The sequence below is a fragment of the Lissotriton helveticus genome, chromosome 3_1 (genome assembly GCF_964261635.1).
Source record: "Lissotriton helveticus chromosome 3_1, aLisHel1.1, whole genome shotgun sequence".
Taxonomy (NCBI): Eukaryota; Metazoa; Chordata; class Amphibia; order Caudata; family Salamandridae; genus Lissotriton; species Lissotriton helveticus.
This window is the reverse complement of record NC_136061.1, coordinates 1,362,425,070-1,362,440,765: the sequence shown is the minus strand read 5'-3', so window position 1 is coordinate 1,362,440,765 and position 15,696 is coordinate 1,362,425,070. Positions and strand designations below refer to the sequence as shown.

General features: G+C 48.3%; 1 protein-coding gene across 2 annotated transcripts in view; it reads right to left on the bottom strand.

The window, feature by feature from the left end:
* The window catches only part of LOC144823467 (carotenoid-cleaving dioxygenase, mitochondrial-like), a 742,462-nt gene that overhangs the window by 120,436 nt on the left and 606,330 nt on the right, over positions 1 to 15,696 (bottom strand). The window contains exon 8 of one of the 2 annotated variants that reach the window (XM_078682002.1): positions 14,825 to 14,992. The exons of the other annotated variant lie outside the window; for it this stretch is intronic. Coding sequence (XP_078538128.1) covers positions 14,825 to 14,992 — 168 coding nt within the window. The remainder of the gene's footprint in view (positions 1 to 14,824; positions 14,993 to 15,696) is intronic. 2 annotated transcript variants of the gene reach the window in all.

Here is a 15,696-nt window from a genome sequence, read left to right as displayed (position 1 = left end):
GGGTGGTGTGGAGTGGAAAAACGATGGATTTGGGCCCAGATCTTTGGACTGGGATGAATGTGTGACATTGATCCACATTCTGTCCATCATTGTTGTGTTTGCAGGTACCGCTCTAAGTGTGCTGGGGATGCTCAGACGTGAGTCCCAGGCACTCCACACCACTGGAATCAAGCTAGCCGGGCTGATGAGAGGTGTTACCTCGAAACCGGGCCGGTCCTCGGATGCTTGTTTCCGTTCTGGGAAGGACATGGCTTTTGTAGTTTGGACTGGACTGTTCCCATGGGGCACAGGGTCAGCGCTGATTTGCATATCGCCATTGTCTAACCCAGGGTGGTGTGGAGTGGAAAAACGATGGATTTGGGCCCAGATCTTTGGACTGGGGTGAATGTGTGACACTGATCCACATTCTGTCCATCATTGTTGTGTTTGCAGGTACCGCTCTAAGTGTACTGGGGATGCTCAGACGTGAGTCCCAGGCACTCCACACCACTGGAATCAAGCTAGCCGGGCTGATGAGAGGTGTTACCTCGAAACCGGGCCGGTCCTCGGATGCTTGTTTCCGTTCTGGGAAGGACATGGCTTTTGTAGTTCGGACTGGACTGTTCCCATGGGGCACAGGGTCAGCGCTGATTTGCATATCGCCATTGTCTAACCCAGGGTGGTGTGGAGTGGAAAAACGATGGATTTGGGCCCAGATCTTTGGACTGGGGTGAATGTGTGACATTGATCCACATTCTGTCCATCATTGTTGTATTTGCAGGTACCGCTCTAAGTGTACTGGGGATGCTCAGACGTGAGTCCCAGGCACTCCACACCACTGGAATCAAGCTAGCCGGGCTGATGAGAGGTGTTACCTCGAAACCGGGCCGGTCCTCGGATGCTTGTTTCCGTTCTGGGAAGGACATGCCTTTTGTAATTCGGACTGGACTGTTCCCATGGGGCACAGGGTCAGCGCTGATTTGCATATCGCCATTGTCTAACCCAGGGTGGTGTGGAGTGGAAAAACGATGGATTTGGGCCCAGATCTTTGGACTGGGGTGAATGTGTGACATTGATCCACATTCTGTCCATCATTGTTGTGTTTGCAGGTACCGCTCTAAGTGTACTGGGGATGCTCAGACGTGAGTCCCAGGCACTCCACACCACTGGAATCAAGCTAGCCGGGCTGATGAGAGGTGTTACCTCGAAACCGGGCCGGTCCTCGCATGCTTGTTTCCGTTCTGGGAAGGACATGGCTTTTGTAGTTCGGACTGGACTGTTCCCATGGGGCACAGGGTCAGCGCTGATTTGCATATCGCCATTGTCTAACCCAGGGTGGTGTGGAGTGGAAAAACGATGGATTTGGGCCCAGATCTTTGGACTGGGGTGAATGTGTGACATTGATCCACATTCTGCCCATCATTGTTGTGTTTGCAGGTACTGCTCTAAGTGTACTGGGGATGCTCAGACGTGAGTCCCAGGCACTCCACACCACTGGAATCAAGCTAGCCGGGCTGATGAGAGGTGTTACCTCGAAACCGGGCCGGTCCTCGGATGCTTGTTTCCGTTCTGGGAAGGACATGGCTTTTGTAGTTCGGACTGGACTGTTCCCATGGGGCACAGGGTCAGCGCTGATTTGCATATCGCCATTGTCTAACCCAGGGTGGTGTGGAGTGGAAAAACGATGGATTTCGGCCCAGATCTTTGGACTGGGGTGAATGTGTGACATTGATCCACATTCTGTCCATCATTGTTGTGTTTGCAGGTACCGCTCTAAGTGTACTGGGGATGCTCAGACGTGAGTCCCAGGCACTCCACACCACTGGAATCAAGCTAGCCGGGCTGATGAGAGGTGTTACCTCGAAACCGGGCCGGTCCTCGGATGCTTGTTTCCGTTCTGGGAAGGACATGGCTTTTGTAGTTCGGACTGGACTGTTCCCATGGGGCACAGGGTCAGCGCTGATTTGCATATCGCCATTGTCTAACCCAGGGTGGTGTGGAGTGGAAAAACGATGGATTTGGGCCCAGATCTTTGGACTGGGGTGAATGTGTGACATTGATCCACATTCTGTCCATCATTGTTGTGTTTGCAGGTACCGCTCTAAGTGTACTGGGGATGCTCAGACGTGAGTCGCAGGCACTCCACACCACTGGAATCAAGCTAGCCGGGCTGATGAGAGGTGTTACCTCGAAACCAGGCCGGTCCTCGGATGCTTGTTTCCGTTCTGGGAAGGACATGGCTTTTGTAGTTCGGACTGGACTGTTCCCATGGGGCGCAGGGTCAGCGCTGATTTGCATATCGCCATTGTCTAACCCAGGGTGGTGTGGAGTGGAAAAACGATGGATTTGGGCCCAGATCTTTGGACTGGGGTGAATGTGTGACATTGATCCACATTCTGTCCATCATTGTTGTGTTTGCAGGTACCGCTCTAAGTGTACTGGGGATGCTCAGACGTGAGTCCCAGGCACTCCACACCACTGGAATCAAGCTAGCCGGGCTGATGAGAGGTGTTACCACGAAACCGGGCCGGTCCTCGGATGCTTGTTTCCGTTCTGGGAAGGACATGGCTTTTGTAGTTCGGACTGGACTGTTCCCATGGGGCACAGGGTCAGTGCTGATTTGCATATCGCCATTGTCTAACCCAGGGTGGTGTGGAGTGGAAAAACGATGGATTTGGGCCCAGATCTTTGGACTGGGGTGAATGTGTGACATTGATCCACATTCTGTCCATCATTGTTGTGTTTGCAGGTACCGCTCTAAGTGTACTGGGGATGCTCAGACGTGAGTCCCAGGCACTCCACACCACTGGAATCAAGCTAGCCGGGCTGATGAGAGGTGTTACCTCGAAACCGGGCCGGTCCTCGGATGCTTGTTTCCGTTCTGGGAAGGACATGGCTTTTGTAGTTCGGACTGGACTGTTCCCATGGGGCACAGGGTCAGCGCTGATTTGCATATCGCCATTGTCTAACCCAGGGTGGTGTGGAGTGGAAAAACGATGGATTTGGGCCCAGATCTTTGGACTGGGGTGAATGTGTGACATTGATCCACATTCTGTCCATCATTGTTGTGTTTGCAGGTACCGCTCTAAGTGTACTGGGGATGCTCAGACGTGAGTCCCAGGCACTCCACACCACTGGAATCAAGCTAGCCGGGCTGATGAGAGGTGTTACCTCGAAACCGGGCCGGTCCTCGGATGCTTGTTTCCGTTCTGGGAAGGACATGGCTTTTGTAGTTCGGACTGGACTGTTCCCATGGGGCACAGGGTCAGCGCTGATTTGCATATCGCCATTGTCTAACCCAGGGTGGTGTGGAGTGGAAAAACGATGGATTTGGGCCCAGATCTTTGGACTGGGGTGAATGTGTGACATTGATCCACATTCTGTCCATCATTGTTGTGTTTGCAGGTACCGCTCTAAGTGTACTGAGGATGCTCAGACGTGAGTCCCAGGCACTCCACACCACTGGAATCAAGCTAGCCGGGCTGATGAGAGGTGTTACCTCGAAACCGGGCCGGTCCTCGGATGCTTGTTTCCATTCTGGGAAGGACATGGCTTTTGTAGTTCGGACTGGACTGTTCCCATGGGGCACAGGGTCAGCGCTGATTTGCATATCGCCATTGTCTAACCCAGGGTGGTGTGGAGTGGAAAAACGATGGATTTGGGCCCAGATCTTTGGACTGGGGTGAATGTGTGACATTGATCCACATTCTGTCCATCATTGTTGTGTTTGCAGGTACCGCTCTAAGTGTACTGGGGATGCTCAGACGTGAGTCCCAGGCACTCCACACCACTGGAATCAAGCTAGCCGGGCTGATGAGAGGTGTTACCTCGAAACCGGGCCGGTCCTCGGATGCTTGTTTCCGTTCTGGGAAGGACATGGCTTTTGTAGTTCGGACTGGACTGTTCCCATGGGGCACAGGGTCAGCGCTGATTTGCATATCGCCATTGTCTAACCCAGGGTGGTGTGGAGTGGAAAAACGATGGATTTGGGCCCAGATCTTTGGACTGGGGTGAATGTGTGACATTGATCCACATTCTGTCCATCATTGTTGTGTTTGCAGGTACCGCTCTAAGTGTACTGGGGATGCTCAGACGTGAGTCCCAGGCACTCCACACCACTGGAATCAAGCTAGCCGGGCTGATGAGAGGTGTTACCTCGAAACCGGGCCGGTCCTCGGATGCTTGTTTCCGTTCTGGGAAGGACATGGCTTTTGTAGTTCGGACTGGACTGTTCCCATGGGGCACAGGGTCAGCGCTGATTTGCATATCGCCATTGTCTAACCCAGGGTGGTGTGGAGTGGAAAAACGATGGATTTGGGCCCAGATCTTTGGACTGGGGTGAATGTGTGACATTGATCCACATTCTGTCCATCATTGTTGTGTTTGCAGGTACCGCTCTAAGTGTGCTGGGGATGCTCAGACGTGAGTCCCAGGCACTCCACACCACTGGAATCAAGCTAGCCGGGCTGATGAGAGGTGTTACCTCGAAACCGGGCCGGTCCTCGGATGCTTGTTTCCGTTCTGGGAAGGACATGGCTTTTGTAGTTTGGACTGGACTGTTCCCATGGGGCACAGGGTCAGCGCTGATTTGCATATCGCCATTGTCTAACCCAGGGTGGTGTGGAGTGGAAAAACGATGGATTTGGGCCCAGATCTTTGGACTGGGGTGAATGTGTGACACTGATCCACATTCTGTCCATCATTGTTGTGTTTGCAGGTACCGCTCTAAGTGTACTGGGGATGCTCAGACGTGAGTCCCAGGCACTCCACACCACTGGAATCAAGCTAGCCGGGCTGATGAGAGGTGTTACCTCGAAACCGGGCCGGTCCTCGGATGCTTGTTTCCGTTCTGGGAAGGACATGGCTTTTGTAGTTCGGACTGGACTGTTCCCATGGGGCACAGGGTCAGCGCTGATTTGCATATCGCCATTGTCTAACCCAGGGTGGTGTGGAGTGGAAAAACGATGGATTTGGGCCCAGATCTTTGGACTGGGGTGAATGTGTGACATTGATCCACATTCTGTCCATCATTGTTGTGTTTGCAGGTACCGCTCTAAGTGTACTGGGGATGCTCAGACGTGAGTCCCAGGCACTGCACACCACTGGAATCAAGCTAGCCGGGCTGATGAGAGGTGTTACCTCGAAACCGGGCCGGTCCTCGGATGCTTGTTTCCGTTCTGGGAAGGACATGGCTTTTGTAGTTCGGACTGGACTGTTCCCATGGGGCACAGGGTCAGCGCTGATTTGCATATCGCCATTGTCTAACCCAGGGCGGTGTGGAGTGGAAAAACGATGGATTTGGGCCCAGATCTTTGGACTGGGGTGAATGTGTGACATTGATCCACATTCTGTCCATCATTGTTGTGTTTGCAGGTACCGCTCTAAGTGTACTGGGGATGCTCAGACGTGAGTCCCAGGCACTCCACACCACTGGAATCAAGCTAGCCGGGCTGATGAGAGGTGTTACCTCGAAACCGGGCCGGTCCTCGGATGCTTGTTTCCGTTCTGGGAAGGACATGGCTTTTGTAGTTCGGATTGGACTGTTCCCATGGGGCACAGGGTCAGCGCTGATTTGCATATCGCCATTGTCTAACCCAGGGTGGTGTGGAGTGGAAAAACGATGGATTTGGGCCCAGATCTTTGGACTGGGGTGAATGTGTGACATTGATCCACATTCTGTCCATCATTGTTGTGTTTGCAGGTACCGCTCTAAGTGTACTGGGGATGCTCAGACGTGAGTCCCAGGCACTCCACACCACTGGAATCAAGCTAGCCGGGCTGATGAGAGGTGTTACCTCGAAACCGGGCCGGTCCTCGGATGCTTGTTTCCATTCTGGGAAGGACATGGCTTTTGTAGTTCGGACTGGACTGTTCCCATGGGGCACAGGGTCAGCGCTGATTTGCATATCGCCATTGTCTAACCCAGGGTGGTGTGGAGTGGAAAAACGATGGATTTGGGCCCAGATCTTTGGACTGGGGTGAATGTGTGACATTGATCCACATTCTGTCCATCATTGTTGTGTTTATAAATCCTACTGTGGCACCATATTAAAATAGGGCTAGGACTGATCAGAACAAAACAAACTGCCTTCTCAGTGGGTGAGTAAATTGAATGCCTCCGTGTCTAAGGAATCAGGGAGGAGCGAGAGAGAAATTTCAACCGCCAAATATTATTAACCATGGGCGGTGGTGTAAAACCAGCAAATATGCCGCAACAGGGGGCTGCACCGTCAACAAAGGTTAGGCCGCCATTTGTAACCGGGCGTTGAACGAACTTACTCTCCAAACTCTGAAAAACCCCACCCATGAATTTTAATGACCGGGGGTGGCGATGAAAACCAGCACTGGTTGCACCGTCAAAAAAAGGTGCAAGTGCCATTTTTAGGTCTCGCCTGACCCAGCGCATGCGCTGAGCTGGCGAGACATTTAGTGAGGGCTCAAAAAATGCTACCATGGCCAGCCTAGAGCTACAGTGCATGTGCATAGGCGCGCGCTTAGGAGCCGAGGCACCAAATGACATACCTTGGCATACTCATTAAGCGCCCGAGATCACTTTCGCCCGCAATCACTTTAGCAGCACCCCTTTGATGTTCTCATTTAAAGAACATCAAACATCAAAGCACATGTTGTTGTGTTAATGCTTTACTGCGCCTGTTTGAATGTGCTTTCTCTTTCCACAAACTCGATGCTTGTGTTTCTTTATTTTGAGATGCTTTTAGTATTACTATCACACACACAACCACACACACCTAACCACACACATAAATACAACCACAACCACACACACACACACACACACCTAATCCATACACACAACCACAAACATACACAACCACACATACAAACACACGCACAACCACACGCACAACCACACACACACAACCACACACACACAACCACAACCACACACAACCACACACACACACAACCACACACACAACCAAACACATACACACCACACACACAGCCACAGCCACACACAACCACACACAACACACACAACCCCACACACAACCACAACCACACACAACCACACCCACACATACACACAACCACACCCACACACAACCACACACAACCACACAACCACGCACATATAAACACACACACGCAACCACACCCATACACACAACCATACACACACACAACCACACGCACACACAACCACACACACACGCAACCTCACCCAACTACACACATAACCACAGACACAACCACACAAACAACCATACACACAACCACACACACACAACCACACCTAACCACACAACCACAACCACACACACCTAACTACACCAATACTCACAACCACACACACCTAACCACACCCATACACACAACCACACACACACAACCACACACAGTACCACACACTACCACACACAACCACACACACACAACCACAAACACAACCACACACATACAACCACACACACAACCACACACAAACAGACACAACCACACACACACAACCACACACACAACCACACACACACCTACACACCCAACCACACACACCCAACCACAACCACAACCACACACCCATCCACACCCAACCACACATCCACACACACAACCGTACCCACAACTGCACCCACACACAACCACACACAGACAACCACTGACACAAACACAACCACACATACAACCACACACACAACCACACACAACTATACACACACCCACACACACAACCACACACAACCACACACCCAACCACACCCAACCACAACCACACAACCACACACCCAACCACAACCATACACACAACCACACACAAAACCACACACACACACAAAACCATACACACACAAAACCACACACACACAACCACACACACACAACCACACACACACAACCACACACAACCACACATCCACACACAACCGTACCCGCACCCACACACAACCACACACCCACATACACACACAACCACACGCACATAACCACACACACAACCACACCCACAACCACACCCAACCACACACACACCCAACCACACACACACCCACACACAACCACACACACAGCCACACATACAACCACACACACACACAACCACACACCCAACCACAACCACACATACAACCACACACACACACACAAACACACACACAACCACACACACACACAACCACACACACAACCACACACACAAAACCACACACACACAAAACCGCACACACACACAACCGTACACACACAACCACACACACACAACCACGCACACACAACCACAAACACACACACAACCGCACCCAACCACACATTCACACACACACAACCTTTTTAAACCCGGCGTCCTTGTTAATCTGGGATGTGTCTCTAGGACTGTCCAATGTACGTCATTGGCAGTGTGGTCCACATTCAGATCGCGGGTACTCATTATTGTGGTCAGTTTTTTACACCGTATGCCACACCGATGTTGCATGTTCCTTGTTTTTACCACCTGAGTGGTCATTCCAATGTATCTTCTTTAACATGGGCAGGTGATCATATATAATTGCAGTTTTTGGAGTTGCAATTAGAGTGGGACTTCTGTGTCCAAGTGACTGAAGGATCAAACTCACTTTTTTAAAATTACATTAAACACACGCACCTCACATGATTCACAAGGAAAATGTCCCCTAACAGGTGGTAGGTCCAATAGAGAACGTTGTATCTGGATGGTTGTCACATGTGCCCTAGTATGCACTATTATATCTTTTATGTTACGCGCGCGTTTATAGGCAAATCGTGGGGTGAGAAAGCTCAAAGAACCTGCCTGTAGCAAAGACGAATGTTTGCTTATGATCTGTTGTATTTTGTTGTAAAAGTAGTGGCACATGTCAGGATGTCTTCCTCCATGCGGGTACGTGGTTCTAATAGGGCTGTCTTATTATTATTTTGTGCCCTTTTACATCCCATTTTGATGCAATGGGAGGAGTAACGTTGGGCTTCCAGATTGGATGATAGGTTCTGAGCTTTCAGTTGAGCTGTCCCTCAGGGCCTTCAGCTGATGACTATCATATTGGAGCAGACTGGTGCAATCTGTTTTTTTTTTACAGATTGTTGTATGCAGCTGACCTTCTCTAAGGGAAATCAGAAGGTTGAGAAAAGGGAGGGCCTCAGCTGAGACATTCTTGGTAAACTTCAGGAATGGGTTCAAGGTATTTATCCATTCACAAAAAGTAGTACAGAGTCCTAATCCCTTGCTGGCATGTATGAAGCTGGATTTTTAGAAGTGGCCCAACCTCAGACTCATGTTTTGGGGGAGGGTGCAAGCAGTGAGAATGGTGACGCTGCAAAGCTATACCTATATCCTCGGTATGCTGCCATTATTGGTCCCTCTCTCCTTACTGCACTCCATGGACCGGAGTATACGGTCTTTCGTTTGGGGGGCCTACCACCCCTGCTTAGCCAGCGCCAAGCTCCTGTCCCACCGCTCATGTGGGGAGCTGGGTTTCCCCTCGGTTAAGCACTACTCCTTAGCCCTTCACTTATCAGAGCTTGCTTACATGCTCCCAGGGACTCTGGACCCACCACAGTGGGTGTTATCAGAGCGTGCACTGCTGAATAGTCTGCAGGGATTGCACCCACTCTACAAGGGTGGCTCACGCATGTCAGGCTTCACCAACCCGATGTTGTAAGCCACAGTAAAATCATGGTGACGGGCTCACCACTTCTTTGGGGTGGACCCCCTTCTTCATGACCACGCACCACTATGGGGCAACTCTAGCCTATGCATAGGTGGTGAGATTTTGAACAGGAACACGTAGTGCTCAGCGAACATCAGCAGTCTCCATCAGAGCCTCGAACAGGGTGCCCTCAAATTCCCTGTGACACTCCAAGAGGAATTCTGCCTTTCAACCCCCTCCCCCCAGTCCTGGTGATACCTGCAGCTACGGCATTGCCTCAATCGCCACCTGGGTAAGTGACCCTGGACCCCCCAATCCTATCCTTTGGTCTCCTATCTTAGGACGTGGGGACACTTTTGCACAGTGATGCTCTGCTTCTATAGCATCTAAAGCTGCCATATTTTCTCCCTGCCAATCCTCAATAGCCTCCGCACCACATGGCATACCAGACTCCAGACGGAATATGAACAGGAGGATTGGGCTGAACCCCTAAAGGCACTTGATCGCGGGACACGAGAGACGCAATTAAAGTTTTGCCTTTCTAAATCACTGTATGACAAGCACTGGACTCCCATAAAGTTATGAGCAGCAGGCCTGCTACCTCACGCAAATTGCTAGTCTTGCCCCATGACCTCATGATCTCTGTGATCTGCTACACATCCTCTGTGACGGATGTTCAATATGTTTTTTTGGGGAGTTGGTTGGCATTACACTGAATGAGACTCTTCCAGTCGTGACTTTTCTGCCTCGCCCCTGATCCCTCTACATGACCTTGCGGACTCCCAGGACCTCTCCAATCTACAGGGCTACCTCTTGCATACAGCACTCACCATGGCTAAGATACGTATTCACTGTGGCTGGTGTTCCCCCATACCCCATTCTCCTGATGAATGGCACTTGTGAACCTACCAAAGGGCCTCCTATGAGTGGGTCATCTACATCCTCCAGGACAGGACGGTGGCCTTTCTTCACACCTGGGCGCCCTTCCTCCAGGACACTACCCACAAGTACGTAACTGCATGTGGCTGTGGATGCACGTATGGACTCCGTGCTTGTTTTTCTTTTCCCCTTTGTTCCCCTCTGTCATGTTTTCATCTTCCTTATGGCCCCCGTCCCATTGATTATTTTGTATTCAATTGTGGATCCACGAGCCATCCTTGGTGTTGCCATTCCTTGCCCTTCTAGGGTCCTTGTTCCGTGGGAAATCCGCATGTCATATGTTCAGTATTTTGTTTCATTTTGTATTATATTCTTTCCTGCTGTATAATGGTCTCACAATTGGCATCTCATGTTTATTGTCGCCGCCCCATTTTTATATTGTTTGCTCTGATTTCCCAATAAAATATTGCGAACACAAAGAACTACATCACAATCCCATCCCATATCGTAGTTGTCTTCCCCCTTCCTCAATGCCCATTTGAAGTTTGCATTCCGTCTCTCTTTTTCTCTTTTCCTCTCCATTCCTTGACATGGAACCACATATCACTGGACCAAATGAAGCGGTCTACCCAAACCTGCAAATGACCCTTTGAGCCCTCTGCTGTGTGCCACCACCTGGTCCGAACTAGTAGACTGGGTCAGTAAGGAGGATCTGCTTCCTTTCTATCAGACCGGGTTCCGTCCAGGAGGTTCCACCTTAGATAATATCATTGCCCTATCATATTTAGTACACCAAACAACGGCTTGTGGCAATCAGCCGCTTTTTGCTTGTTTTATTGATTATACAGCAGCATTTGACGGGGTAGACCGAAACATCCTATGGAAGAAATTGGCCTGTTGGAATATCTGCCCGAAACTACTACAAGCCATCAGATCGTTGTATATGCAAACTTGGGTAACAGTTAAACTCTCATGCTAAACAGCCACAGAAAAAAATCAGCACAGACCACGGGTTAAAGCAGGGCTGTGTACTTGCCCCACTGCTCTTTAACCTATACACAGCAGATCTGGGTAACGCACTGTACGGAGCAACTCTGGCGACTCCCAGGATTGGGGGAACCAGAATCCAGTTGATACAATATGCAGACGACCTGGTCCTTTTGGACCATACCAAAGTTGGCCTTCAAAAAGCACTAAAAGCACTCGCAGAGTATAATGCCAAAAACAAGCTGGTCGCAAACCCAACTAAATCTAAGATAGTGATCTTTGGCCGCCATCCAAAAAAGAAGTTTATGAAATGGAGTTTGGGACCATTAACATTGACCAGTACACAATTGTACAATTATCTCGGAGTCTGGTTCAGTGAAACTGGCCGGCCACAGGCTCATTGCCACAAGCTCCAGCAGAAAGGCAAAATGGTTACTTATGCCATCTGTAAACTTAACGCCACCTTGGAAAGTCCAACGACCACGGCTATCCAACGAGTCCTAAGGGCAAAATGACTACCTTCCCTCAACTATGCGATACAGGCGTTCCCAGGCAAATTTGTGGAAGACCTTGAAAAGATCAACTGTGCAGCCTACAAAAAGCTATTTTGCCTTCCATCGTGCACAAGGAACACTCTAATTCACCTGGAATTTAACCTTAATCGACAATCTTTGGAAGAACTGGCAAGTGTGGCAAAATACTTTTATTTAACCACTGTGGCCCCAGAGAATTCAATGAAGTTTGTTATAAACAAAATATTTAAAATCCCGGGCAACCCGTGGTCAACTGGTCTTGCCTCAGCCAAAGATCTCTTGAACCTAGCTACAGAGAACTGGGACCCTAATATAATTAAGTATACAACTATTAAAACATCAATAAAAAAGCAAGTAAGATCATGCTCTCTTAAACTGCTTTGACAGCTAGAGGCTTCCATGAGACCCAAAGTTCCCTTCACACTTCATATGGCCTCAAACCACACCTCACACAGCCGGTTGGGAGGCAAGCCCTACAAAGGATTCTTGCAGCCATACTGCACGTGCTTCTTTTAAAACATCTGTATCCTTCAGTGAAAGTAAGACCAGCGATTTCGGAGTGTCGCCTCTGCCATTACAAGCGTGAATCACTGGCCCACATCTTACTATGCTGTCCCGCTCTGTTGCCAATTCGCCGAATTCATCTAAGGCCCATTCTCCTCCATCTGGGCACACGGACGGCAAAGGAGGCAGTTCTTCAGTTATACTTGCTGGATACAGTGAAGCACATGGCCAGTTTTGCTAAGTTCATCTATCATGCCCGCCAAGCCCTAACTGACAGGTCAACCATGGCACTGCATGGAATCCATCCGGAGGAAGGTCCTATGCAGTCTGGCTCCCACTAAAAATTTGCCCAGTGCACCTAAAGGAATAACATTTATTGCATCTTAGAAAACAAAAAACCAAATGGTGGTTTTAGGATTAAGCCGTGTATATATATCTTTATTTTACTCAATTTTAACTATCCCTTTTATATTGATCGTTCCTTTTTTTGTATTGGTTTTTATCAATCACACAAATAAAGTGTCATTGTTGTCATTGTCGCCTGGCCCGATAAGGCAGAGTCCTGCTACACCTGGGTATATACCTGCAAATGCCTTAAGAAACTTACATTTGAGGTGTGTTCTTTACAAGTTTGATGAAAAGAATGCTTCAATTTTAAATGATGCAGTAACAGCTAATACTTAGCAAAAAGCTAGTCCAAAGGTTTAAGTTTAAAAGTAAACCATTTGGCATTCAATATTACAAACTGATGTTCTAAAAGACTTGGTTACATTATGAGCAATAATATCACATATAAATGTATTGTTAAAATACTGCTGAGATCCCTGATTAGATCCCAAAAGCTGAAAATAACAGTCCTTTAAAGGCCACAGGGAGGTTTAAATCAAATGTGTAAGTTTGTATGAGGCTATCAAATAGGATTGGAGAATCATCTTTTTCCCTTTGGGCCTGTGCTCCAATAAGGCCACTGCAGGCACCTGCCTTAATGTGCCACCACAGCTGACCACAATAGGGTTGGTTTCTCACTGCAACAAATGGCTACAAATGGTCTGTTTGAAAGGAAAAGGAACACCAAACAGCAGCACGTAATTATGCCTTGTGGTCATAAAATCCTTGCATCAGAAATGTACCCTTTATAACAATTTAAGGTGAGGAAGGAGGACAGCATTGCTTTTCAACATAGGAGTCACACACTGGTAGTACTGTTTTAAGATCAGAAAGTGCCATATTTGGTTATCAAGGGTTTTCAGAGTTTTTATAACTGCGACAGAACCCGAAAAAGCCAAGTTTCTCTTGGGTATTAACATGAATGCAACTTAATTTACACTTAGTATGAAGGTTTTAGACATTTCTAAATGGAAGCGCCATGATGCGATTTCAGCAAGGCCCATTATTGCAGAGCAAAATATAAGGTGGAAGAAATGACTTGTGAATTAATGTCTGTTCTACAACTGCTGCGGCACAAAGAAGCCAGACCATGAGTAAAACAGAACACCTGTTTTACAAAGGAGATCAATTCACTCAAAAGTCCATGAACATTTACCCCAATATGATATTTTTCAATTCCACAGAAAATAATTATCATTCCATTGCGCGAAATTACTATCAGTCCATTTGGTGGCATGGAGTAATCCATCCTTGTTATTTTGGCAGAAAACAACTTTTTTTGGCATAATATCACTTCCACGCCGAAATATAAATCAATGCCTAAGAGAAGTTTGGGGCATATTATCAAGGGGGTTTATCTCCGCTTTTTTGGCTTTAAAAGCCAAGAAAGCGGAGATAAAATTATCTCCCTATTACCTAGCTGTCGCTAACACCAGTTAGCGACAGCTAGTAGGAGATAGCGACCATCTTGGGCCCCACCTTGCATGTCAGTGATATTTATCACTAATGACATGCAAAGTGGGCGTGCCAAGATGTTAGCGACTGGAAACAGTCGCTAACATTGCTATCTCCTATTACCAACTTTTGGAGATATTCGCGCTAAGCGCGAATATCTCCAAAAACTAACACCTGCCCTGAGCAGTTCTTAGCCATGTTATCCAATGGGAGGATTAGCTCGGTAATGCATGAATATCGCTGACTTTTCAGCGATATTCATGCATTTTGGCCGTTTTTTATCGCATTTGCGATAAACCTTGATAATAGCAAGGTTTATCAGTGATAATTTCTGACGATGCTTAGCGTTAAAAAATTCGTTACTAAGCATCGTTAGCGATAAATATCGCTTAACATTGGTAATATGCCCCTTTGTCTTTTGCAAACAATGGCTATGCTCCAAATGACTTTATGGTATAAATGAAGACATAGAGAACAGCTTACCTCATCCAAGCCTTCTCCTTGTTTCCTCAGGTTCTGCAGCATGTAGATCTTAACATCGTCACCGCTATCTTGGCAGCAGAGGTCGAAAACGATGCAGCCCTGATCCTCGAAGGCGTTGATCTGATGAAAGGTTGCAAATGCCTTTGCCAAGTACTTGACAGGAAGAAGCTGAAAAAGCCAGACAAACGCCATGTTGTTTTCTGATTGTATGATCATGCACGCAGTGGTCAATGAAGAATTTTCGCAGACCTCCCATCTCCATGGAGGAAGAGGTGGTAGGAATGCCAATCTTTAGGGCAAAGGCAGTTAGCTCGGTTTTTGTACTGCTGACACTGTGGGGCATACTAGTAAAGTGGCGAAGCGTGTCGTTAGGCCAAGAACACTAAAAGCACCAAAGCAGGCACTCTTGCACCATAGTGCCTTCCTTCCTGAACATAAACAATCTCTAAATGGTGTTTTGTAACTTCTATGTGTGCTGCTCAAGTCATAGTCCAAGACGAGAGATTGGGTGGCTTGTTTGAGATCCGTGGGTGGGATGTAGGGTTTGACTTTGTTGAGTAGTTTCAGATTGAAGAAGGCGCTCTTGAGTTTTTAATGTGGTTCGCCTTGGATAATTTGTGATCCAAGGTGATTCCTAGTGATTTTACAGAGTTAGTCAGAGTGGGCATCACGTTGAGAATGTCAATAGCTTTTAGCCACTCAGAGACCTGCGGGTCTTCTTCCTTGTTAGAGATCAGTAGGATTTCTGTTTTTCCTTGATTGAGTTTCAGGTGGTTCGATGATAACCATTCTTGGACTTCTTTGAGAGTATTATTGAGCCTTAGAATGTCGTTGATGGAGGAGGATTCCAGATAAATCTGGGTGTCATCTGC